The sequence below is a fragment of the Corvus cornix genome, chromosome 3 (assembly GCF_000738735.6).
Source record: "Corvus cornix cornix isolate S_Up_H32 chromosome 3, ASM73873v5, whole genome shotgun sequence".
Classification (NCBI taxonomy): domain Eukaryota; kingdom Metazoa; phylum Chordata; class Aves; order Passeriformes; family Corvidae; genus Corvus; species Corvus cornix.
Genome location: NC_047056.1, coordinates 108,400,174 through 108,425,828, shown reverse-complemented (window position 1 = coordinate 108,425,828; position 25,655 = coordinate 108,400,174). Strand labels below are relative to the sequence as shown.

At 44.2% G+C, this 25,655-nt stretch overlaps 1 protein-coding gene across 3 annotated transcripts in view; it reads right to left on the bottom strand.

The window, feature by feature from the left end:
• The window catches only part of EVA1A (eva-1 homolog A, regulator of programmed cell death), a 208,976-nt gene extending 183,820 nt beyond the window's left edge, over positions 1–25,156 (bottom strand). Inside the window, exon 1 of one of the 3 annotated variants that reach the window (XM_039569884.1) lies at positions 25,082–25,156. Coding sequence is in view for 2 of the 3 variants with exons in the window: in XM_010393247.4 (XP_010391549.1) it covers positions 24,761–24,860 (100 nt within the window). In the remaining variant the exon portion in view is untranslated. Of the gene's footprint in view, positions 1–24,760; positions 24,973–25,081 lie in introns of those variants that run through there. The other 2 variants (XM_010393247.4, XM_010393249.2) reach the window with 2 other exon arrangements.
• Between the last annotated feature and the right edge of the window lie 499 nt (positions 25,157–25,655).

Here is a 25,655-nt window from a genome sequence, read left to right as displayed (position 1 = left end):
ACAGGTGATTATGGGAGAACCTGTATTTCACTTCCTTTCAAAGTACATTTTAGACACCGTGGAAAAATCTAGAAATGCTTTGAGTAACCCTAGCAGAAGTATGGGTACAACCACAGACAGATTGAATTAATTCTAACTTTACTTGTTTCTCAATAAAGTAATTATTGTTGCTATAACAGATGTCATGATTTGCTGGTATTGAATGTTTGGAGTGAGAGAGACTGCAGTTATCCCCAAGACAAGTAAAGGCTGAGAATATCAAAAGAACCAAAAAGCCCTTCTTCTGGGGCTGAGAAAAAAAGAGGTGACCGTGAGTTTTGAGGCTTGGACAGTCGCCACTGGCAGAAATGACACAGGCACCAAGGGAGCTTACACCAGCACTGCTGGTAGCTGTGGAAGATCAAGCATCAACACTCACCACTGGAAAAGTCCAAAGACTGCTTTGCCAAAGGAAATCTTCTCTAGCCAAGAAGACCTACCAAAACTCTTCCCTGTGAGGGTGGTGAGACCCTAGCACTGGTTGCCCAGAGAAGCTGTGGATGCCTCATCCCTGACAGTGTTCAAGGACAGGCTAGAAGGCATTCTGGGCAACATCATCTAGTGGAAGCTGTCCTTGCCCTTGACAGATTAATTAATTAATTAATAATACCCTTAATTATCTTTAAGGTCCCTTCCAACCCAAACCATTCTGTGATTCTATAGCTCTGTGCAGTATCAGCTGAGACACAGAAAAATCAGCATGCTCCTGATCTGAACATATCAAGGCAGATGCACATCCTGCATGTTAAAAAATCCTGATATTAAAAAGCAAGTGTTGACACAAGACGTGCAAGTTCTACACAGCAACTGAGAAATGATGACTACTCTAAACTATCATTGACACTATTTACTGATGATTTATTCACTGAAAAGTATTTGTGCTACTCTATTATTTGAACTAGTAAGTTTAACAGAAGATAACTGAGATCTAATTGAAGCTTCCATACAGGTTGGTCCATGCGGATTCTAAAAACCAAGACAAACATCTTTTACAACACAGGGTGACCTCCATGGTTTAATAAAAGGCAGCATCAACTAATCTACAAGAGCATACAGGATGTTCAGCTTTCACATTCCTCACATGTTTTTCTTCTTCTGAATCTGCACCGTCAATGTTTGTCTCCCAGTTCAATTTGCCTTAAGGGTAATATAACAGTCCTCGGATTCTCGATGCACAGGGTTAAGTCAGGCCAATTCAATCAGTCTCCCACTGAGCTCAGACAAACAGCCCACCCCAGGCAGAGGGGAAACCCACTACTCTGAGAATGACTTCACACTATTAGTAGCAGTTGACACCCTCTTCTATCAATAAAGTGACATTTTCCAGTGTCTGCAGTATACGTGGAAGGTGTTTTCTCTGGGAATTCAGCCCCCCCCGCTCAGTAGGAGAAAAATCTTAGTTCACATATAACAAATTACTGCATTATTTTTGACTATTCAATGAAAATTTCTATTCACTCAAGGCTTGGTAAACAGATTATTTCCTGAATTAGTGCTCTTCCTTAGATGCGGTCCCAGGAGACAACGTCGGAGGTCTCCTCTGAGTAAATGCTGATTTTCAGCACTGTAAATGCTTCACCCTTTTTGCATGTATTTGCTTTCAGTGTGTGGCAGGCAGAAGATAATCCCACAGCTGGGATGTAGTGCATAATCTCACCATGTTTTTGTGTGATTTTCCCATTTATCTCTGTCCTGTACAAAATACACCTGACCTGCTCAAGCCTCATCATTCCCAGAAAAATTTCCCCACTGAGTCTTCACTCGGATGAAATCTCCTTCATAACGCTTGGTATTCAGATTACACATATCTATAGAAGGTTTAATTGTCCTTAATTTATTAACTCTGATTTCCCCTTATCTCAAAATACAGTCCAGGGGGAAAATAACTAACTTCCACCTATGCTGCTTCTTCAGCAATGGCACCAAATACCAGTCTGCCACAAACCTCTCACTTACAAGCCCATTTTAAAAGCACCAGTTAATCCTGTGAGAAGTTTAAAAATAAGTTAAATATTAACTTTATATGTACATGTTTTAAAAAGTTTATGCTCTGTTGGCTTTTTGTTTCAAAAGTGATTTTTGCGAAAACAAGAAATGTTTTCAAATAGGAAATTCCAATTTGATTTGGCTGAACCACTGCCTGTTCTTTGTAAAACTATAGAAATAATTTATTTAGTTATGATATATGTAATTATATTTATATATAATAAATATATATCTTTTTAAAATCCAGATGCACACCAAAATTTAAGATTTCCAGAGAATCATTAAATATTGAGTTTCAATCTCCTTTACAATCGCAACAGACAGAATAAATACCTCAAAACAGAGAGGAATAAGTGAGGAATCCAGGATTGCTTTTGAAAGTAGAGTAAAAAGAATGTATCCTCCTCCTAGAACTGTCAGATGGTATCAGCTTCTGGCTACATCTGCAAATGGGAAATGATAGTGCAGAATGACAATCTCTAGCTGCACTTGATCAAGACAGCATTTTCAGCAGTGACAGCTGAAAACACAGCAGGATTGATGGGAAAGGCAACCTTCCCAAAGGCATGTGCAGAGGCATTAGGCACCTGTTTGCTTTATTGACAGGGCGGGCTTTGTTCCAGAAGAATAGCGGGTATATTTAATCTTCATGCCAAAAGACACAGTGGCATTAAAGGGCAGAGAGCTACCTCAGGAACAAAACTACAATCTTTAATCATCCCAATCTCCATTGTCTGGTCACTGGAGCTGGATTCAATAACTTCACCCTTGTGCTCTTACTCCCCACTTCCACCGCACTGACTTGGAAAGGTCGGGGACTTCAGCCCTCATTCTAAAGGTGGTAATTACACAAAACTGGCAACACCAACAGGTTCTCAGAGTTCCAGGTCAAGTAACACCAGAGAATAAGAAGGAGATATTAATTATAGAGAGTGGATAATTGCTTCCTTAGCAGCTAATCCTCCCATTTATCCACCCAAAAGGTCAGATATAGAAACCCAACACCCTTTCAAAGTACAGTGAATAATCTGTCCTCGTGGCTCTATGCCAGAACTCTTGGCTATGCCTTAATCTGGACTACTCAACAGCAGAGAGCCTGCATCAGCATTTAAAGAAAATGTAAACACTCATCTTTCTTCCTGGCCACTTGAAACAGGCACCTTCAGAAACAGGCATAAATGCAATTCATCACTGCCCTTTCTGTTGTTTAGCCAAGACAAGCAATATTTCGGTGTCTCATTATGCAAAGACAAGGCAAAACAAGAGGGCTGCCAGTCTGTCTCCACATAAAGTGGTGTGAGGCATGGCAGTGTTTAAATAAAGATCTGCTGGCTGAGGCATTAATTTCCTATAATGAATCCTATTGATCAACCACCTTGGATGTATAATGTGTGCAAAAAGCCACAGCGAGGTCTTTCAGGCAAAATATTCCTGGTCTTTCACCACTCTTTGAGGAGCCCATCACATAAGCAGACTTGCCCCACTACCTTTAGCTCTTACCTCCAAATCACGTGCTCCATTTTATTTTGGTCTGACTATTCTTACATCCCCATGCACAGGCCGTCTCCCATGGCAAGCAGAGGGACAGCAAGCCACGAAGTGGGGGAAAAGCCATGGGGCCAGGAAACAGCTGGAAATCTGCTCTCTGCTGTGATCCCTTCCACAACTCCCATATGCATTTTCCTTATCCCAACTGCAGAACAAGACCACACTTCCAAATTAATATTAAATTAAACCCATCAAACTCACTTTTAACAACTTTGAACACGCAGAGGAAGTTCTTGTATTACAATGCTCAGCATTTTGAATCACAAAAGCCCTAAAGTCAGATTTCCTTCTTGGTAAGATTAGACTCCCACAGCAAAGTTTTGTTCCATTCCATATTCCAAAGCCAAACCATCCCGTGACTTTAAGACTCAGATCAATACAATATTTGGCTCTCCAATCCAGCTTGGAATCCTTACTTCCCACCAAAACACAACCAAGAAGCCAGGAGTTTGAGCAAGACCTGAGATGCTACTTGGTTAAGATCCAACTTAAGTCTCAGTGCTTCAAAGTCCATTTGGAGGAACTGACTCCTGGAGCTGTATCTCGCTCCTTGTTGCCCATTAAAACAACTATAACAAAACTGAACGTGGAAGAAGCTAAACTCCAGCCCCCCAGGTAAGGAGGCATCATTGCAAAGCAGTATTTTCACACAAGAAACCACCTCAGACCAGGGAAGAGCAAGCCAATTTTGCTCTATTTCCTGTAACATCTAAACAACTCAAATAAGCCTCAACAGATTTTTATACAAAATTGGAGAAACAAAGTAATGGGGCTCACACCAGAGAGGTGAATGAATGCATCAGACAGACAAAAGGATATTCTCCATAACATTTTTAAATGATGCAATATAGTTTATTTCATTTGTTGACAACAATTCTCATTTTTTTTCTTTCTTGATGGCACCTTTTCTCCCCACACAGATCAGAATATCGATTTGTTACAGGAAAACAGAAACTTTTTGCTTTAGATATTTAATATCAGCAGTTGGTTTGGCTGGCATGGACAGTATTCTAAGGGCATATTTCCCAGTCCCTGCTGAGCTTATTGATCAGAAAGTGACTCTGGAGAGCTGGGGAAAGCTGGTCCCTCAGCAGCAGCTGAGATACAGGCAGAGATACAGCCTGTACTTCCCTCTTTAGTTATGTCTCTGCTGCTTTGGAAAGAAAGAGCAGGAGGGAAAACTTCACAGCCTCAGATTTGGTAGGATTTCCTCTTCCCTTCAATACAGGAAACACCATAGAATCAAACTCTGTAAAAAATAAATCAAGGTCAGTTTTCAGATACAATCCTGTGGCAAAAAAAACTCCACTATCTGAACAGTGCCAACTTTGTGTCTGAACTACATGTTTAAGGTTTACCCCCTAGTTTTAAACTTTTAAAAACTCCTTTTCCCACCCTACTTGTGAGTCACTCTCTGCCTGCAACTTTCCTCAGAGAAATGCCTTTGTTTTCTTTCCTGTGAGGAAAACGCCTGCCGTACAGCGGGCACCGCCACAGCCTGGTAAGTTGGCACTTTGTTATGCTTTTCCACTCCAACAGCTCCCTGCAAGCCATCAGCTGCAAAGCAAGCTACAGAGGCTGCCAATTAATTTACTGGGCCATTAATCGATGTATTCTATACTGGTAACTCTCAAGCAGGTGAAAGTCATGCAGGACTAGAGCAGAGCTGCCAGACTGCCCATGCTTGGCTGAGCTGTTCTTGATTCAGCTTCTTCTGAGGGTAGAGAGGAAGAGGAGAGGTTGGAAAGCAGCTGGGAGGGCTCCAGTAGATGTATGATGGTATATTAAAATCAGATGGTTGAAGCTATTTTCCTGCCTCCTCTCCTTTGACAGAAACATCCAATTCACTCCAGAAATTGCCAGTTCTTACTGTGGTTAGTTGAAGAGGTGCCCAACCTTGGCTAGGGCAAGTCAAACAGGCTGCTCATTCCAAACAGCTTTATTTACAGTGTGAGCACAAACCGGGTGGAGGGCAGGACATGAAAATCATATCTGAATCCAAATATCCATGTTTCTGTCCTGTATATACAAGCAACAGAAGCATTTTTTATCAGATGACACTTGAAGAAGTACCTATCAGGTGACATGGAATCAAAAGAGTCCCTCTGTAAGACTGGCGCAGGGAGCAGGTCACAGTCATAGTTCAGGTGACCAGAAACTATTCCCTGTCCACACACTGAGGCAGCTCAGGAAAGAGGATGTCTGGGAGCAGAGAAGGTCAATTTTCCTGGCAGAAACCTCCATGTCAGGAAATTCAGGACACATCTAAAGGTCTGCCCTCCTGAGCACAGGTCCCCAGACACGCAGCATATTTACATCTCGCTGGGGGCTGTAAAACCACTGGGGCTGGCAAAACCTTACTCCAGGTCGCTGGGCTGGCATTGAAGTGTGGGAACCCTGCCCTGTCCAGGTGAGGAGCACCTTGCACCATGCTCAGGCTGCAAGGGCACAGGGCTGGGCACAGAGGTGACCTGCTTCAGGCACGTGCTGGCAACCACCACCCCAAATACAGCCCATCCCTTCTGCAAGGGCCCCACAGTGCTGAACAGCATCATCCCAGGACCACCTATAGAGTGCTCATGGGGGCTAACTCAAGTTAATGTTTACGTGGGGTTTAATCTGACCACTTCCTTCCAGGCTTTTACTACCAGCCCAATCTGAATTTCCACTGTTCATGGACACAAGCGTTACCAGAGAGAGGAGCATTGAATGTCTCCAAGCCCATTTACCCTCCACCTCACATGGTACAGGGGTGAGTCCTGTATAAACAGGTTTTTTGTTTGAGGGCGCTTGACAGAGCAGAGCCTGACCTTTCCCCTTCAGGGGAACAGCAGGCTTCAATCAAACCTTGCTGAGGATTGGGGCTATTTTCCTTTCTCCAGGGTCAGGGTGATGCTTGAACTCTCCTTGCCTCAGCTTCCCCACCCACCCCATCAATCTCCCTTCTGGCCCTCATGACATCTGGGGCCAGTCTGATTTACAACAGCCCTCCCCATGGCTGCATCTTCATGGGGACTTTCCCTGACACTGCTGAGTGCCTCTGCTCACTCAGTGTCATGTCCCCTTACAGCAGGAGAACTCATATCCTTTACAGAAGGAAGAAATCTCTTGCCAGATTAATGTTTTCCACATTAAATTCTGTGTCCAGCACAGGGACTGCTGGTAGGAAGGCATTGGGTTGGAAATGGCTCAGCTGTAGATATTGTGTCAAAGTGTCCCCATGTGCATGGCATTTATAGGTTAAAAAAATGTATTGATTTTGATCCATGATAATGTAAATAGGATTCAAGATGGGAGCTAAGAAACTACAGCCCCTATTGGTCTTTGGGGATGGAAAGGATCCAGCTCTTTTAACCTGAGGCACTCTCAGGTCGTACACAGATCACTATCACTGCACCATCGCTGCCATCAGACCTACATTGCTGTCCATTTGCTGAAGATCCAGCCCGAGAACTTTCCTAATACCAAACACACTAGACCACTACGAAAAAGTTCCTCCTTTCCCTTCTGCCAGGAAATACAGCTACTGACTGGCTGTGTCCCAGTTACAAGTACATTTTTCAATAAGGCTTCTTATCATAAATACACTTTTCATTATTTCACAGCCAGATGAAGCCTGGCCACTATTCTGGACACTGCTTTAGAGACTAAGAGCTCTTATCAGACTGTTCCAAGTTTGGGCATTCCTCAGCAGAGCTTTCATAATGGCCCAGAGCCCAGAACAAGATTTTTCCTACACTGGATGCTCACTAAAAGAAAATAGCACTGGGGTGCTGCCAGGTAAAGTGGCCAGAGTGTGCAATTGGATTTCCTCAGCTTTCATTTTAGGCCATAGAGCCAAGCTTGGCAAGCCCTGTTTATTGTTTTTTTCCTGGAAAAATACTGGTGACAGTAGGTGACGGAGGTAAGGAATGAGTGCTTGTGCTGAGTGTGGAGCAAAGCAGAAAGGAGAAGGACTCCATCCAACTTCTCTCCACTTACCTTTGGGTATCTCTTGGGCCACAGCCCTGCAGAGAGACTCTGGATGGGAAGTGCCTCAGTGTGTGCTGGTACCAAGAACACAAAAATAAGTGGAAATTAAAGGAGCCACTGGGTCCTTTGTGAAAGCAAAACCTGGTGACGGTGTCTCAGGTTGGGCCAAGCCAAAGCAGAGATGTTCCTGTCTCAGAGGCCACTCTTGGAAACTACAATTTTTTTCCTTCTCTATTTTTTTATCCCCCAAACCTCTATCTCTTGCTTACTCCCATAAGAATGAAAAGACTGGTCTCAGAAAATGAAGAGCTGAGACCAAACAAATCATTGTGCTGAAAGAGCCTAAAATCTCATCCCAAAAACAAATATCAGGATTTCTGAAACTAAAACCTTGCATATTTGTGGATAAGGGGACACCATAAACACAACTTTCCCTACAAAAATATTTAAATTATCAGCCTCTTCTAAAAGAATGAGATGTCAGGATTATTTCTTCTTGCCCAGCCACTGATCATCCAAGCACATCCATATAATGCCAGCACCTCTTTAATTTTTGCTGGAGGACTGTCTCTTACTGCCCAAAATTGGTCTAAAATGCAAAAAAAATACGGCAGGCCTGGGGCCTGGATGGATCCCACAAGTCTCCATTCAGCTGAGAAATCACAGTTTTTTAGCTCAGAGAAATCACATGCCACCTCTTCCTATGGCTTTTGTTCTTCAAAGCTACTATTGGCTCTCCTTTCTCCCAAATTAGTGGAACCACTATGCCAGGCCATCTGGCACATCAAAATTCATCTTCACATTTCATTATCCAACCCGATGGCCCCAGTGTTTCCTCCCACTGACTAATGAGATAAGCCCATCACCTCCTAATTGCAGCAGTTACACCTCGTCTGCTTTACAACAATCAAAAAAAACAATTCCCCAGGTTGTTTCAGAGTAATGAATGTCATTCTGTTCTTTAAACAAGGACAGCATTTCTAAGAATAGGGGATGGCACATACATCAAAATGATGAGTCCTTAGGATGGAAAGTGAAAAATAGAAAACCCAAATGCACTCATCTCAAACCACCGAGGCCAGCATGGCTCCCTGGGCTTTTTTAGCTCCATCAAAGCAGTACAGGGAGTTTTACCTAGTGTTCCTCAGGGTAAGGGAGCAACTGCAAGAGCAGTAATCCTGCACAGACATTCCTTGTAAGGACACTGACAGAGGGAGGTATTCCAGCTTCACACCTCACACCGCTAATAGGAAGTTTCCTGAAAAAAGTGTCCTAAAAAGACAGTCAGAAGGAACCAGCGACTGGGGATGGGATGCCAGTGATCTCTAGAAGTAGCTGTAATGCAAGTCAGATGATGCATCCCCTAGAAGTCCAAAGCAACAACTTAGGTGAGATGAAGGTCTCTGGAACAGTTGAGGAAAACAGAATTCCACTGCCGATGATACTCTCTCTGCCTCAGTTTCTTCATCTACAAAACAGTGCCGTTGGTATTTATTCTCTACTGCCATGAATGATCAATGATCTCTAACTGTGAGTTCCTCTTGATAGATTTATTGAATGTGTTTGAACACATTAGCTGAAGATCTGCTGGAAATTCAGGACTCGAGGAAGGAGTGGGAAGAAAAATTACACTTTCAAGTAAAGCTAGAAAATTTAGTTAAGCCACAAACAAAAAGCTCCTGGTCCATCTTGCCTTGGAGGCACACCAAGCCCCTAAGGTGTTTAATTCATGGCCTTGCCTTTTACTACTGCAAGTTTTAAGTTTCCAGAGCAATCCTAAAAGCCTCATTAGACACCAATAATTATTTATCCATGAAGTACTAGCATGAACAAGCCATCAGACTGAGAATAAAACAACCTTCCTCAGAGTGTTGAAAATACACCAAGCTTTGCTTGTGCCTGGGCATTGGGAAAGCTGGATCCTCCCCTCACATGGCCAGGCAAGATTGAGAACAGTCTGGGAGAGTAAACTTTCACCTCTGTCCACCAATTTCCTGCACACTCAGTCTCTGTTTAAACACACCATCAGACAGATATTTCCCTACCTCTTCCCACCACATTTCTGTCATAAGTGCTCTTTCCCCATGCCTAATGTCCAAGAAAACTTCTTGCCCTCATTGCACATCCCACAGGGGCTGGAGCACAGTTGAGCTCTCTTATCACATGAGCCAGACACCACCTACATGTCAGCTTCTCCACAATGCAAATCAGGCTCATTGTCACCAGTGGAAAAAACTCTAAATGAAGTGATTGCCCCTTGATAGCCACTCCCCCAGAGCAGAAAAGGGTGTTGACCACACTCTTGCTCCTCCACCACCAGGCCAAAGAGGAAAAGGCCTAATCTCTCTCCCCATCCATCAGTGCTGCCGTAATGCCGATGACATACAGCTGGGATGGAGGCACTCTGATGTTCTTCAGAAAACTATACTAGGAAATGGGCCAGAAAGGCCCTGAAACAAGGGACTAGGCATCTGGCCAGCCTCCCTCCCCATCCAGCATTCTCTAGCTTGGGCTGCTTTGGCCAGCAGACACAGAAATGCAGCTCTGCACTAAACCACCAATACCGACAAGGCTGAGGAGGGCATTATAAGGCAATTCCACATCCAACATGCACGGATGCAAGGGTAATACCTTCTCACTCAGGGTACTAACAGCATCCTGCAGCCCTCTCTAACCCTACAGAAGAAAAGTAGTTTTCAACCCACAGAAAAGTTTTGCAAAAAGGGACAAGTCTGAGTTTAAAAATAATTCTGAAATCTTATAATCACAGAATGGTTTGGGTTGGAAGGGACCTTCAAAGACCAACTAGTCAAACCCCTCAAACATTTTTCACTAGATCAGCTTGCCTAAAGCCCTCTCCACCATAACCTTGAACAGGGATGGGGCATCCACAGCTCCTCTGGGTAAGCTGTTCCAATGTCTCACTACACTGATCATAAAAAAATTCTCTCTTATGCCTAGTCTGAATATTTCAGTTTAAGAACATTACTTCTTGTCCTATCACTACAGGCCTTGGCAAAAAGTCTCTCTAAGTCCCGTTCAAGTACTGAAAGGCTGTGACAAGGTCTCCTCTGGGGATCAAGGTGGGTCAGGCTGATCTGATCCTTAATAAAACAAAAATGAAGTTTAGATCAAGATAATTCTGACACTGCACTGGGGAACAGAAGAGGGTAAACCACAGCTGCAGTGGTGAAAAAAAGTAGAAGTGTTTAATTCTCTACAACCTCCACAAGAGAGATGTGGGGACACTAGAAAAGGTAACACCACCCATCATCAGGCCAAGCTGACAAAGAAAATGCTCCCACCAGCCACATCTGCCTGGTATAGGCAGGCAGCCACCATCAGTCTTAGAGGCTGACAACACTTGCTGCAGCTGTGTCTTATCAAAAGCATTGCAAGCACACTTCACAGATGTGGAGATTCAACCCTCTGAATGTTACTTTTGAGCCTAGTCCAATGTTTGGGACTGCAGCAGTGCAAATAAAGGCACCCTTTCCAGGAGAAGCTTCATCGAACTAGTCACAGACAGGATCACTCACTCGAAAGCAGAGGACAGACAGGGCTATCTATCTGACCCTCTGTCTACTTTGGGAGACCTTTCTGTATCAGAAAGTCTTCAGAGAGGCAGCGCTGTTAATGGAGGAGTACACACATCCTTCAACTTCTCAGCCCCCGAACTACTCAGAAGTCACCACAATTCAGGTAACTGTGGAATCTGGGCTCCAAGAAAACCAGCAAGGACTCAAGCTACAGTGAAAAACTTACGGAGACAATCAGGAATCATATAATGACAAGGGACTGGCATGAAAACAGAGGCAGAGTCCCAGAGACCTCAGGCTCTCACAGGGAGCTTCAGAGCTCTGGAGGCAGGGACACAGGAGTTTTGTGACAGTCTCTTTAATCACAGGCTCCTCTCACACTTGACCAAGGCTTGGAGCTACAGCCTCAGACTGCAGGACACCCAAGGATTGTGGCTCCCATTGACTTGATGATATTTCATCTCACTGCATGTGATTTCTTTCCCACATGCCTCATTCCCCTCTATACACATAAAGAATGGAAACCTTGGCAAAAGGACTGAGAGAAATTCAGGGTGGGCATTAGTTACTATTTTCGACAGCACTAAAACAATATATGAAAAGGGATTTTTGTTTTGGTTTTGGTTTTTGCTGTGATTTGTTTTCCCTGAGTTGCAGCTTAGAGGGGGGAAAACAGAAGACAATGTCCCATCTGATGCCTGCCTGATGGAGTGACAGAGGCTGGCTCTGCCACAGCACTGCAGAATTTGTGCTTTTGGGGAGTATTGTTTCTATTTCAGAAGGGGAAAAAAAAAAAAGAGGAAATGAGCAATCCCAGAAGGAAAGGGTCTGAATGCTTCCTCAGGCTGCACCATGAAGAAAAGAGATTGCTATTGTCAAAGGGTGTTTCATTGTTCTGGTCTTTCTGAGAAACCTTAAAATATATCCAGAAATGTAACAAGAACAGAAAACAGATCTGTTTCTTTGGCTGCCCATTTGCAGTCTGGCTGGTGAAGCACAGACCATAGCTTAGCAGGGTTAGTTACCCTGCTTAACCCTTGTTCTTGACAATCACATTTAATAAAAATTTTTTAAAAATAACTTAGTATCCATCAGGAGTGGGCATGTAGAGAAGCCAACTTTCCCTCATGTGAATAGCCCCACTGATTTTTAGTGAATTACTCACCAAGTCAGGACTCCTCACCATTTCAGCATCAGCCTCCAGGCTATTTAATAGCAACTAGTTACTACAATAACTGGCCAGGCTCATTTTTCTGTTGGTGCCACTTTCAAATATCTCACCCACAGTCTTCTCTCCCTGCTAGATTACTTCAAGCACAAAATTCCATCCAGGAGTCAAGCTCCTGGCAATACCTCCAAGATCAGAGAAGTAGGACATATGAGAGATGCAAGGGCACTAGGATTTCCTTTAGGATCAAAAAATGGAAGTCAGGAAGCAGTGGGATTCACCCCTCTTAGCATTCTAATCAAGGCTCCATCTCATGGGAGCAGCTGGAATCAGCCAAGGCTGTACCTCTAATCCCCCAGAGCTAAGGAGTCTCACCAAGAGGAAAAATTGTTGATAATACAAATAGATAGATAGATAGATAGATAGATAGATAGATAGATAGATAGAGATAGACAGACAGATAGAGTGGATCCAACCACAGCACCCCCATAGCTCAGCACTGCTTCTGAGCCACAACATCTGCCCAGAAGCCTTTTGCAGGCATAGCCATGCTGCTCTCCTGCTGGCACTGGTTTCCACAAATCCAGCTCAGGGCTCTCAGTCCCACCTTCTTGATAAGGAAGCTTGGACAGTCTGTGGGTGCAAACAACCACTCAGGAGCCAAAACTGGCATGAAGAAGGACAGACAGAAAGAACACAGGTCATAGGTGAAAAGGTTTGTCTTTCTTTGTCCCAAAAATAGAGTTTCCTGTATTCAGATGTTGTGGAGGTTGGTGTGAATATATCCAGATTTTCTGATCTGTAGATGACAGCAATGCTGAGAGGCAGAAAAGGATCATCAGAAAAGGCAGAACAGGTCAAAGCAGTGACAATTGGCCCTTAATCTTCAGTACCCTGTAATAGGCAACTTAATTGGTCTTGTACTCCAATGAGTTAAATCAAGATAAACATTTTAAAAACACTTTATCATACCTATTGTGATACCACACTGACCAACCAGCCTATTTTTCACCCCTCAGCAGGCTTTGCTTGAGCAAAATCACCCCCAGCTCCACCACACAGATGTAGGAGCAATGGGAAAACGCAGAGGAGGCTGAGTGAACAAAAGGCACTTCAGGCCTGCTGGGGTCAGAGTGTGTATCTGTACGGGAGGTTGGACTCATCACTAATCCAGCTCTGTTTCTAATGAGATTGGTTCCCATTATAGCAAAAGGAGATCCATGGCTTAATTTGCCAAGAGGACCATTGTCATGCAGCTTAGGGAAGCAAAATAATCTTATCAGTTTGAACTTGAACCTTGCCCTCCAATTATGTGAACAATGTTTATGAAAAGAGATAAAGAGATTTTCATTTATCCAGCAGGAAAAATGGATTGTCTAACAGCAAGCATTCCGTTTCCTGCAGCTGCTGGTAGACCTTTACAATCCAGCCACTTGGCTGTACCACTGCCAAATGCACTAACTACTATCTCTGCACATTAACTCTGGACCAAACCCAGGGCAAATGGCACTAAACATATTTATAGTGCAAGTTATTGGTACAGCAGAGTCTCTGCTCCTGTAGAAAAGCCAAAGTGAAAGCCTGGGGCCATCAGCTAAAGACAAGCAAACCCAAAGGGCTGAGAGAATCGGAAAAAATTTTCACTCCTTCCTGAGTGTCTCTGTGTCCCTCTCCAATCCATCAGCTCCCCTTGGCTGCTACAGAGGCCATCCTCTTCTGGGAGTTCTGCATCCCCCACATTGCAGTTAAAACAAAGAACATTATGGCAAATAACAGCCAGGCTTCATCTATTCTTTTTTCTATACAATTCATTCCATCAGAGTTGTTTAGCCGAACAAAACCCCAGCGCTATCCTTTATTGTGAGGCCAGCAATAAACTAACATGTGAGCACAGCATGGGTCACAGATGTGCACACTCCAGCATCAACTGTGGAGCCACTTCCTTGCCCAACTCACTTTTATAAAGCTTTAACCTCTTTGAGCTGGAGTTCAGATGAGCACATAAACCAGGAAGCAAAGAGTGTTAACACAACAGAAGTGGCCCCTGTACAAAGGATACATGAAGAGACAGACATGCTTTGGAAACAGTCAGAACAACAACCTTGGTTTCCAGGGGGTTCCCACACAATAAAAATCCAGAGAGAAATAAACTGAAAAAATCGCAGAGGCTCTATTTTTAGCAATATCACTTGCACTGCAGGATCTTTACTTGTGCCTTTGAATAGACACATATCCTTTTTTTCTTCTTCTTCTTCTTCTTCTTCTTCTTCTTCTATGAGGGGACAGAAGCAAGCAAGCAAAAGAAAGAAATTTGGAGGGGGGAATGTCTTCAAAATTAATTTTTAAAAAACTTTTAGAATGTGTTTCAAGGACTGACCCCAAATTTGTAACCCAATTTTAAGTACTCTTATCCCAAATAAAATAACCCTCAAAGCATGACTGCTCTAGGGAAAGGAAAAAAAAAAAGGAACCACAACAAAAACTATGCAAAACCAGACCCTTCTCACAACTGCACTTTATGGCTCAGATTATATCTGCCAGCTGAAGGTTTCCTACGATAGCAACCTCTAGCTCATATTACACATAAAATACAGGTGTAATGTTGCCCTTTCCTCAGCGTACTGTGTCTGGCTGTGATGGAGTTAACTTGTTTTTTTGTAGCAGCTTGTATAGTGCTGTGCTTTGGATCCACAACCAAAACAGTATTGATAATATATTAATGTTTTAGCTATTGCTGAACAACCTTTGCACCGCATCAGCACTTTGTCTGTCTCTCACTCTGCCCTCCCAGCAAATAGGCTGTAGGGAGCACAAGATTTTGGAGGGATACAACCAGGCAGGTGACCCCAGCTAAGCAAAGAGATATCCCATGCCATGGAGTGTCATGTTCAGCAATAAAACAGAGTGGAGTGGGGTTAGTCAGCTTGGGAACTGGTTGGGCATGAGTCTGCCTGTGGGAGGCAGTGAGTGATTGCCTTTCCATCAATTATTTTGCTTTCTTTTTTATTTCTTCCACTTCTCTTTCATTATTTTTATCTCATCCCATGAGATTTCTTGCTTTTACTCTTCCCTCCCTCTTCCCCTATCCTACCTGGGGGTAAGAAGGGGAGGCAAGAAGGCAGCTGGGTAGTGCTTGGCTGCCTACAGGTCTTAACCCACAACACTCAGTTATGTGCACTTGACTTTGCAACTGAAACGTTCATTTTAACCTGTGCAGTCCATTTGCATATAGATATTATAATATTGGAGACGGAACTGTGTACTGAGTACCCCACATTTCTTCCTGCTTATCACAGCTTAAGAGACTAGGTAAGGGGCTGTTCCTGGAGAAGAAGGTAGATACTGAACAATCCGAAATATTGGTCAGTATCAGCTCTGGATGCCAATCTCTCTGCCTCGGATCCTCATCTGTGCAGTGCAGGTAATATTCCAGGCTTCTTCCAGAAGGGTAAGTACATCCCTGTAAGTACATCCCTCACAACAAGCAGAATAGGGTTTAAATAACATTATAGGATTTAAATACCATTAAACATACAGGAAATAAGGCCCCAGGGCCATAAAGAACTGGAAGGATGAAGAAAATCATTTTAAGGCCACTGTTCTGTGCTCTGGACAAGACAAGAGCCCCCCAGAGTATGTTCTCATTAAAGTGTAGCGTAAAAACCCAAAGGACTGGACTCAAGTAGTTAAAACTACCTTAATTTTAATATTTCTTAACTTCCAAATGTTTGATTTTAAAGTACAATACTGTTATTTGAATGTTTCACACAAAAGCTAAACTTTTTCAAAATCAAAGTGCAGAATTGTGTCCCACAGCCTCCTATGGGCACTGCCAAGACCACAGCAGCACTGCAGGTACAGGCACCACACAGACCACAGCAGGAAGAGATTTCCCAAAGACTGAGGCCCAAAACAATAATCTGTAATCCACCCATAGGAGTTCAATTTACCACCTATCACTTTAATTGTACTAAATGTCTGCACTCTTGGCCCAACACAACTTTTACGAAAAACATTTGAGCCAAAAGCCTTTGCAAAATACAGTAAACATGGGAAATTAATGTCAGGAATTGCACCTGCTGTAGAGCACCCTTGATATCAACACCAGCCCACTGATATAAAAATCACAGAGTAAACATTAGCAGAAAATCCCCACGCTGCTGTTTGTTTTCATATTTACTAGTGGGAGTAAAAGCCCACTTTAAACCCTTGAGGCTGATACAACACATTGATAATATCATAGCAGCAAAACCACAGGCATCTGATAACAGATGAAAATAAAATAACACAAGCACACAGGGGGTCTCAGAGTAGGTGGTCTTAATGGCCCCTTCTTGACAAGCAGCACCATCAGGTACCCAGTCTGACAAAGATTTAGTGTATCTCACCTGAAGTCAACTCCCTCATACCCTGAGGATTCTGATTCTTTTATGGGCTGCTGGAGGAGTGAAAAATGTCTCTCCTGGCAAACAGTGAGTTGATATCAGGTTAAAAATCGATGCACAAATGTACATAGTGAAGTTCTTTGATTGTAAATGGCTGATGAATCTCCTCTGGGTCTCTAGGCCTTCTTCTCTAAATCTCTAAATGTAACGTTAAAAAAAGGAAACATTTTTTTTAAATCTTTCTTCCTCATTGTTAAGGATGTGGGATACTTTGCCAGCAGCTGGATGTCAGCTCTCCTGCCCACCAAAACTAAAGTGCTTGGACAACATCTACTGCAAACTCTTCAGGAGCATCTACATTCATCTGTTCATTCAAACACACTTCTGACACCTGAGCCCTCGGAGGGTTTGCACAAACTGCAGGTCACACACACACTGCTCCACCTTCATGCAAGGATCCAGACGGATCCAAGAGGGGTTATTAAATAGCAAGCCTTAGCACCCAAAGGAGCCCCATCAACACTGACACCACAGCATCCACCAACATAGCTCAAGAGCGCAGAGTATATCTGAAAAGACTCGGCCAAGATTTATTTTCCTGTGCAACCCAGAACTACCAAGTCATTATCATCTCTTTGACATGAGAAGACACACAGTGAGCTCCAGGCAGCCAGGCACTGCATATGCTGAAAGAGCAGACATTCATAGTTTTAATTACTACAGATAAGTTCATGCCCTCAGTGAGCTGAGCCAGGCACATTTGGATTAGCCCAAACCCAGGCTGAGAGAGTCACAACTCACCATCCTTCCTCAGCCAAAAGGAGCAGCTAAGTAAATTAATTAATTAATAATAATAATAATAATAATAATAATAACAACCCAAGCAGCTCTCTAAAATGTGTTCCCAATTATTACTTCTACATTAAATTAATCTGGAAGAAGATGAGCCAGGATTAACTTCTGTGCTTCTGTTCATTCTGCACAGCTCTTGGCAAGTCAGCAAAGTTGCCTCACAGCTGAGCAGATTTTGGCCCATGGCTGTCTTTTGGAAAGCACACAAAAATCCCAGACAACAGCAGTGCTGGATCAGAGAGGCATAGCACTGGCAAGGACACAGGGAGCCTTGTAGCATGGTACCAAACCAACCTGTCCAAAAATCCTCTGAACCACTTTAAGGAGCACATTGGGTCTGTGCCTGCAGGCAGTCACACACCTTTCAAGGGACAGAATCTGTGAAGATCTTGGATATGTGTATAAAGGAATTACAAGAGCACAAAAGCCCAAAACAAAACAGGGGTAGTTTCTTCAAATAGTCCTCCCCGCCCAGGGATTTGGATTGCTATTTTGGAACAGAAAGAAGTTCAATCTATACCTGCACAAACATGCCAAGCATAAGCAGCCAGTCCCAAATAAGACATGTAAACAGCCCTGGTGTTGGCCAACTAAATCACTGCACACCCACCTAAACACAGCATAGGCCAGTCTTCAGCTCTGAACACCAAGCACTTTGGGAGATCAGGCCGTGTTTAAATTAGCATCAACAAAAGGATCAGCACGAATGCCAAGTGTAAATACACAGTTTTTCTCCTCCTGCAGAGACTAAGCTTATTCTCCCCACTCCACCCCCCCACCCCCGATTAAATTGTGAGTTCAGCTTCTAAGTATCTCAGTTGAAAAAAAGGGTATGTCAAAATTCTCACTTTTTTTTTTTAATTGACCAAACTATTTCTGACATATAAAATCTGCTTTCACAGCACCTTAAGTCAGGGAAAATTTTTACCTGAGGACATAAACAGTTGCTTTCTTCAATTCTGCAGCATTTGTATCCCTATTAACACAGAGACATAGGAAGAACGCTGCAAGGACAATTTCCTCAAATTGTCTATGCATCTAGTGGGATACTGGGATACTTTGAAGGATTAAAATTACCACTGTATATTTTTTTCCCTTTTTTTGTTAATACTACTAATTAAATAAAGTGTTCCAAGTACTAACAAAAGTTTTCATCAGTTTCTGGGCCCCTGCAGTTAGTAGATACTATATAAATATTGCCAGTCATCCCATAGATATGGGGATCCCTGAGGTCCCTTGGCTCTTGCTGACAGCTGTGATGGATAAACCAGTGGATTTTCATATGACAGGAGCCAGATGCACACATATGGCTCTTGAGCTTGAAGTCATTGCCTACATGAGGTTTCACACAGACCCCTCATGAGACATCCCGGCACCCACAGCAGCCGCATCCATCCCTCCCTCCCAGACTGTGTCTCCTTTCCCTGATACCACAAACACCAACAAGCAGCTGGTTTTTTGTATCAGTAACAGCAGTGCCCCTGGTCACAGCCCAGGACCACAAACACACGGAATTGGAAACACGTGTTTGTCTTCCTGAAGCTCAGTTTGGTCCCCTTGGCTGTCAGTAAAAGTAAATGCTGAATATTTTTTGAGTCGGCAGGCACAGACTCCTCCCTCACAGCATTTTCATCACAACTGTTGGGAAACCCACAGTGTTTTCTGGAGCGTGCCCCCAGACAGGGGTGGACAGAAACCTGTATCTTTGCTTAACATGGTATTTAGTCTTGGTAACATGGTCCTGCTGATGCCATAAAGCCACAGCCCTGATGATAAACCAAAAAACTCTCTCAGGCACCAAAATAGCCCCAGCTTCTGTGCTGATTCTTTTCCTGCTTTCCCAAGAGCAGCAGATCTGGCACTTGATACCCACGCAAACCCCTACTGATTTCCTTCTCCAACACCTCCCAGCTCTTTGTGGTCTTTAGACTCTTTTCCACTGGCAAACAGACATATGTGACACAAACCCCAGTTGCAGCTTCCCCCTGTGAGAACGCCTCAGCCGTGGCTCCCAGACCCAACCACCCCCTTCAACTCCCGCCCCGTGCAGCCACATCTCCAGAACGTTACCAGAAGGGGCCAACAGTGGTTTTAAACCAGCTTTGATGAGGTTTTCAATTTTGTCAGCTCTGAGAAGGAGAATTTCTCTACCCCAGCACAGGCAGCTTGCCCTCAGTAAGCCAAACTGCAGCCCAGACAGATGTGACAGATGGGGTGGCACAGAAGGCCTCCAGCTGAGGAGGAAAAGATCACCTGGGGCAAGGACCTCTGTAAGCAGCAACCTGAGGTCCATCCTACCTCATCACTCAGAGCCCTTTCCCAAGACAAGGTATGGAGGTGGCCTGGATTTGGCCCAGTCTTTAAACAAAGTCTAAAGCATGTCTGCTTGCCCCTGGGGTCAAAAACTCAACTCTCATTACTGAGTTACAGTTTCTTTTCCAGTGTGATGGTGTACCTGCCTTTCTCTTGAAAATGCCCTCTTTTACAGCCTGAAACCTTCAACACATGGAAATCATAGATCCCTCTTGACACCATGGACCCATTCAGGGCTATTAGGCATTCAGAAGCTGTTAGCATGTAGATTTTGGTGATAATTTGGTGAATGGAGTTGTCAAACAAATTGCCTTTATTATGGACTGATTAAATGCAATCAGGGAGAAGTGCCTTTCCCCTCCCCAACTCCAGCCTTCATCAGCTCAAACAAACACACTGAGCCAATTAGCAGGGAGGTGGCAAAAGCAGCTTTCACTTGAAACCTGATATTCTTGGGGAAAAGAAAAAACAGCCAACCACCACCACTACCAACAACAACAACAAAAAAAATCTCTGTGCTTTCAAAACCAAGATGGGCCTCCAGGGAGAGGTTCCAAAACCTACCCAGGGCTCACCTGCAGGGTGTGGATGGGAGTTATCAGTATTTATCTGGCTCGATGCCAGATCAGCTCCCTTAAGCAAAGCACTGCTCACATCCAGCTTGTGCCAAAATCTAATGCAAAGAGCATAAACATTAAAGCAGGCCCAAGGAGAGCAGCACTACTGAGGCTGCTTTTTCCTTCAGCTGAGTTCTCCTGTGTCAGAAAAGGCATGAGCTCCCAGCCAAGCTATTTCCATGCCTAGAAACCTACATTTTTGGCTGAGGTCCTTGCAGTGGATTCTCTGATGTCTGTAAATGCTTGAGTTCACAACCCTTTCTGCAGTAGTGGAGGGACCTGTCTCCATCAGCATTAAACTCGTGGCAACCACACAGATCTGATGCCACTACCCTTCTGCCCAACATGCCTGAAATCAGCTAATGAATGGGAAAGTCCTTGAGGAGAATTGGAGCACGGCATGATAACGACATAAGCTTAATTCCTTGCAGGTATGCAACTGGAAGTTAAATGGTCACCTTGGCAGCAGTGGGCAGAGCAGAATTCAACATGTATTTGCATGATTTAGCTTCAGAGACAGGAGCATCGAGGCTGAGCACAGAGAGCACACAGGATATGAGCAACAGCTGTTGACTGAGATTTCAACACCTGTATTTAAAGTTAGCACCAAAGCCTACTTTTGGCACCATTTTCATTAACCTTGTCCCTCTAAGGAGCAAGGCCTGCGCACTGCACATGGATCACTGCCTCCCAGAGCCTATGCAGAGGAACTATGGCATAGATTCCCCTGCAGGGCAAGGACATTGCTCTGTCTTGGACTCTCACTAAAAATAGAAGGGGCCTAAAACAAAGGTGAAGTTTTATCTAACAGCAAGGATTTTGGAGAATTCATTGCTGCTACTGAGATTAGGACTAGAGGTTTACAGTTATGTACAGAGATTCAAAAGATCAGACTCTTACCCCACACCTCATCACAGTCCTCAAGTATCACCTTGAACATAAGGGGTAAGTGACACATCAAGACAGCAGGTTCTAAGCCTTCAAACAGTTCTGAGCACAAGAAGAGATCACAGAATGAGATTAGACCAAGAGTCCAGTCTGCAAGCAGCCACAGAGAAAAAGTCAGGGTCTTCTTAAGAAGTGGCTGCAAAGTGCCTGATAACTCCACTCTCTCCCTCAGGACCTGCTTCCTACCCCCACACCCTGCTGCAAACATCAATGGTTAAAGAACTATTAAAGAAAACAACTTCAAAACTCTTCACATAGTTCAAATACTTCACTTAAAAGGAATTTGAATTCTTACATCTCAGATTGCACCAGTCCCCAGCAGGATACGCACTGCTCATGTTCACATTGTGGCGTTTGAGCTGTTCAAACAGGAGGGATGGAGCCCCAGTGTGAGACCATGTGCTCAGGGGTTAGAAATTCCCACCAGCCCTGCTTGTGGTCCCTTGTGACAGACTCAGTCCACCACATCTCTGGGCACCTTCTCAGGGTGTGCCTTGCCATGACCTACGTAAAAATGAAATCTTCCTGCAGCCGAGAGACACATATCTTGAAGAGCCAGACAGTGGGACAGTACTGGGATGTGGTTGGGTGTGAAGTTCTTGGTAAGTCTTTCATCCAGCCCTACTGCAGAGCTGCCACATGAGAGTCAGTCAGTGCTGCTGGCTTATGATCTGGTTAAAGCTCAAGACTGGCTGTCCCTGAGCTTTCCTTCCAGGGCTGCATCCACACACTCTGGCCCACCACCATAAGGCCGTGACTTATTACAAACAGCAGCACCTCCCTGGTAATGCTGAGTTGAACCAAGTGGAGAAGCCAGAGAGGTTTTGCTGCTAAACAAAGTCTACAGGACTGAGTTTTAAACCCCCATTCTTCCCCAGAGAGCATCAGCTGCTCTCTCTGGACAGTACTGCTGTTCATTTGCAAGCTGGAAGAGCCTTTACATCCCAAAGACCTATGTCATCTCCCTGCAGCACCAACTGCTGCAGAAACCTCTGTGGGATTACAGCCAGCCTTACATTCCTCAGCAGTAATACCCAATACCAATCCACTCATCTTCCTGGGGTGCAGAAAATTTATGTTTTGGATGCACCACCTCTAGGTGGGATGGCATACAGTAAAGCTATTAGGCTTCCCCAAAGATGTTCACCTGCTCAATTCCAGTCATGCCAGAGAAGAACTTAGAAAACTGTGAAGTATAGAAAAGTGTATAAGAAGCCAGAAATATAGTCAAATAATGTTAGAAGGCTGCCTTCCATTCCTTATGCCAGCTGACAATTCACTTATAGGGGTAACAGGGACAAACGAGATGCTCCATCAGGTAGGAAGAATTACCTGGGCCACTGCTCCTTCAGAGAGGCACATGGTGCACACCCTGATGGCACTGGAGGGAGGCAAACGGGGTCTCTGCAAAATGTGCTGGGAAAGCATAAGGTGTGATTTGGGAAATGCTGTACTTTTTCCTGCCCCCTTTCCTCTTGTGGCTACTCAGCTCCTGAACTTACAAAACTATATTTGAGCTGCTACATACTGGGTCCAGCCCTTTCCTGCAGCAAATCATGTTTCCTGTCCTGCAAGGTACAGTCAGTTCAACACGACTGGGGACATTCGCCAAGTCTGCTATCAGAAAACTCAGGTTGGACTTGGCAGAAGGTTTCAGCAGTTATGGAAACTCATGGGAGTTTGTGCTGTTGGGATTACAGACCCTGCTTCAGAGTACAACCTTGCTACACACATAGACACAGAGATTTAAGCCACCCCTCTTCTCCCAAAGCATGACAGTACAGTTGGATATTGCAGAAAAGATTATTTTGTTATCAGCAACCTTCTTATCCATTTATTTAAAAGAACAGCATCTGCTCCCCCTGCCAGTACCACTGAAGCCTATCGAATTTCCTTGCACTGCTCCAGCTATGTTGTACAAACACAATGTAAAGCACCTTTGCCCTGGGACACCTGTACACATTTTAACGCTTGGCAATTTGGCCTGGCTGGGAAAACTTTATCTACATTTTAGAAGGACAATTCCTTTCCCCATTGCAGCTTTTGCTCCTGTTGTGCCCACTCCATACACCCCTTCTGCATCAATGTGCTTGCAAGCAGGAGCACAGAGAAAGCTCGGTGCCAAGAAAAGGATAAAAGCACACTAGAAACAGGGAAATGCCTCAGCCCTTTCCATTCAGAGGCAGATCTGCCTTGAATGGGAGCCCCCAGGACTGATCTGCCCCCAAATGAGACTGAGTCACAGGCAAGCCAGCCCCCTTCAATTCACATTAAGGTTTCAAGCTACTGTATATATTCTTCCCCCACCTCCACCACAAGCTCCTCCTTTCTAACAAATTTCTCACAGCATACGGACACATGCACTCCCAGGCAGTGAGCAGCAGTGCTGGGATGTGTTGAAACCCAAGTCCAGTGAGGTTCTACCCTTGCAATGACACTTTTTCATCAGCAAACTATAATTGGCAGCTCTTATTCACTAAAAGAGTTTTGCAAAACACTCCTAAAGAGTATGCCAGACTAGTTCTTCACACTAAGGCCCAAAATTAGAACCAATATCTTAAAAGAAAAGTGGCTCTCGCTGGCATTCCCGAGCAAACTAATCAACCCTACTGAAGTTGCAAAATGAGATCTGTTATGTTTTCACAGATCCACATGTTCACTCACAAAGAACAGAGGCAGAAACGTAATTTTAAAGCTACTGATGCAGCTATAGAGTTATAAAACTTATATGGGACTCCAGACCTTCAAAGTGCTGGGTATTTACCTGCAGTATATGGCTCAAAACAAATGCTATTAACATTTCTAGATTCAGAAAATATTGAGAAATGAGACACTTTTTCTTACAGCTTAAGAAAACACGGGCTCAGGATATAATTCATTCTGTGCATGCAACATCTCTATCTCAGCTCAGGGGACTTTTGCAACAATCAGGAGCTGTATGTTAAGAGGAGGGAATCTGGTCCACTACAAAATCATTTAATCTTGCTATGTTAGCCTTAATTTATGTCCTAAACCTTCCCAGTCTCCTAATCCACCTCTTTTCACTCCTATGAGAAACACAGCACAAAACCTGCTAAAAACTTTCACAAGTTAATACCATTCCTGCTACAAACTTACACAAGTTAACACTATTCTTTTTCTTGTTCCCAAAGTTAGTCAGACTAACTCTTTTGAAATAGTTTTGCTAATTATTGAGAAAGGCTTTTTAAGAAACTCAAAATCCTCTTACGGAAGACACTTTTCATCTTCAGCTTATTTTTAAAAGATTAAAATTACTCCCCACATAACTATCCCAGATCTGCTCACATCCACTTTCCCTGAGCTGCTCCTGAGCACTGGAATCAGAGCTCCCATGTATGAGCAGCACACGAAAGGATCAGCGCTTCTCCCTACCTGAGAAGTCTGCAGAAGTCTTGGCAAAGTTGCTGAAAGCTGTCAAGCACATGAGTCTTAGGAGGAAAGTGGAGGTGGGAAACACATCTGGGCAGCACATCCTTAGGTGTCCTCACAGCTTGTTTTCTTCCAGAGGAAAGGAAAGCGGTTTCTGCCCCAGCCCAGCACTCCTCATTGCGCGGAGAGCAGCGTTAGTCCCATTGCTTGGAAGGCTCACAGCCAGCGGCGGGGAAGGAAAAGCACTCGGCACACACACACACACACACACACACACATCCCTGGGAGTGAATGAATCCCGGCTGACGAATGAGACAGACCTACCTGAGCCTTGGCGGAGTTCCCAGGGTCCTAAAAGCCACCTCTTTGCCCAAATTTGCTGCAGACTGTTTGTGTGTAGCTGTCCAGCTGTGGCACTGCGAGCTGCTGGGGGGCAGTCGGGGAAAGGGGTGCCCGGGGGGCTGGGTTGGAGTAGCCCGGCTATTGTTGGATTAGATATCCAGGGATCTTGTCTCTCTGGTACAGACAGACAGAAGGATGAGCAGAGTTTTCAAAGGAGGGAGCCCAAAACAAAGCACCTGAATTCACACGGAGTTCTGGTATGATGGGTATTTGTAGCTGCTGCTGAAAACAGTGTGAGCAGCGGTGTCCTGCCAGACTGGACAATTCTGCGTCCCCTGTTGAGAACGATCCTACAGTGGAGGAGACTTTGCAGAGGCCCAGGCATCAAACCCTCCTGGATCTCATTGCAGGACTGGGACTGGTATCAGCCCATATCCAAAATCCTCCTTTCTTTTGACAGCAGAAAGCCATGCCAGGCTCCCTCTACCCCACCAGAGCCCTCTATCATCCATCAAACTCAGCAGATCCAAACCTGTGGTTTTCATAGGATCGCGGA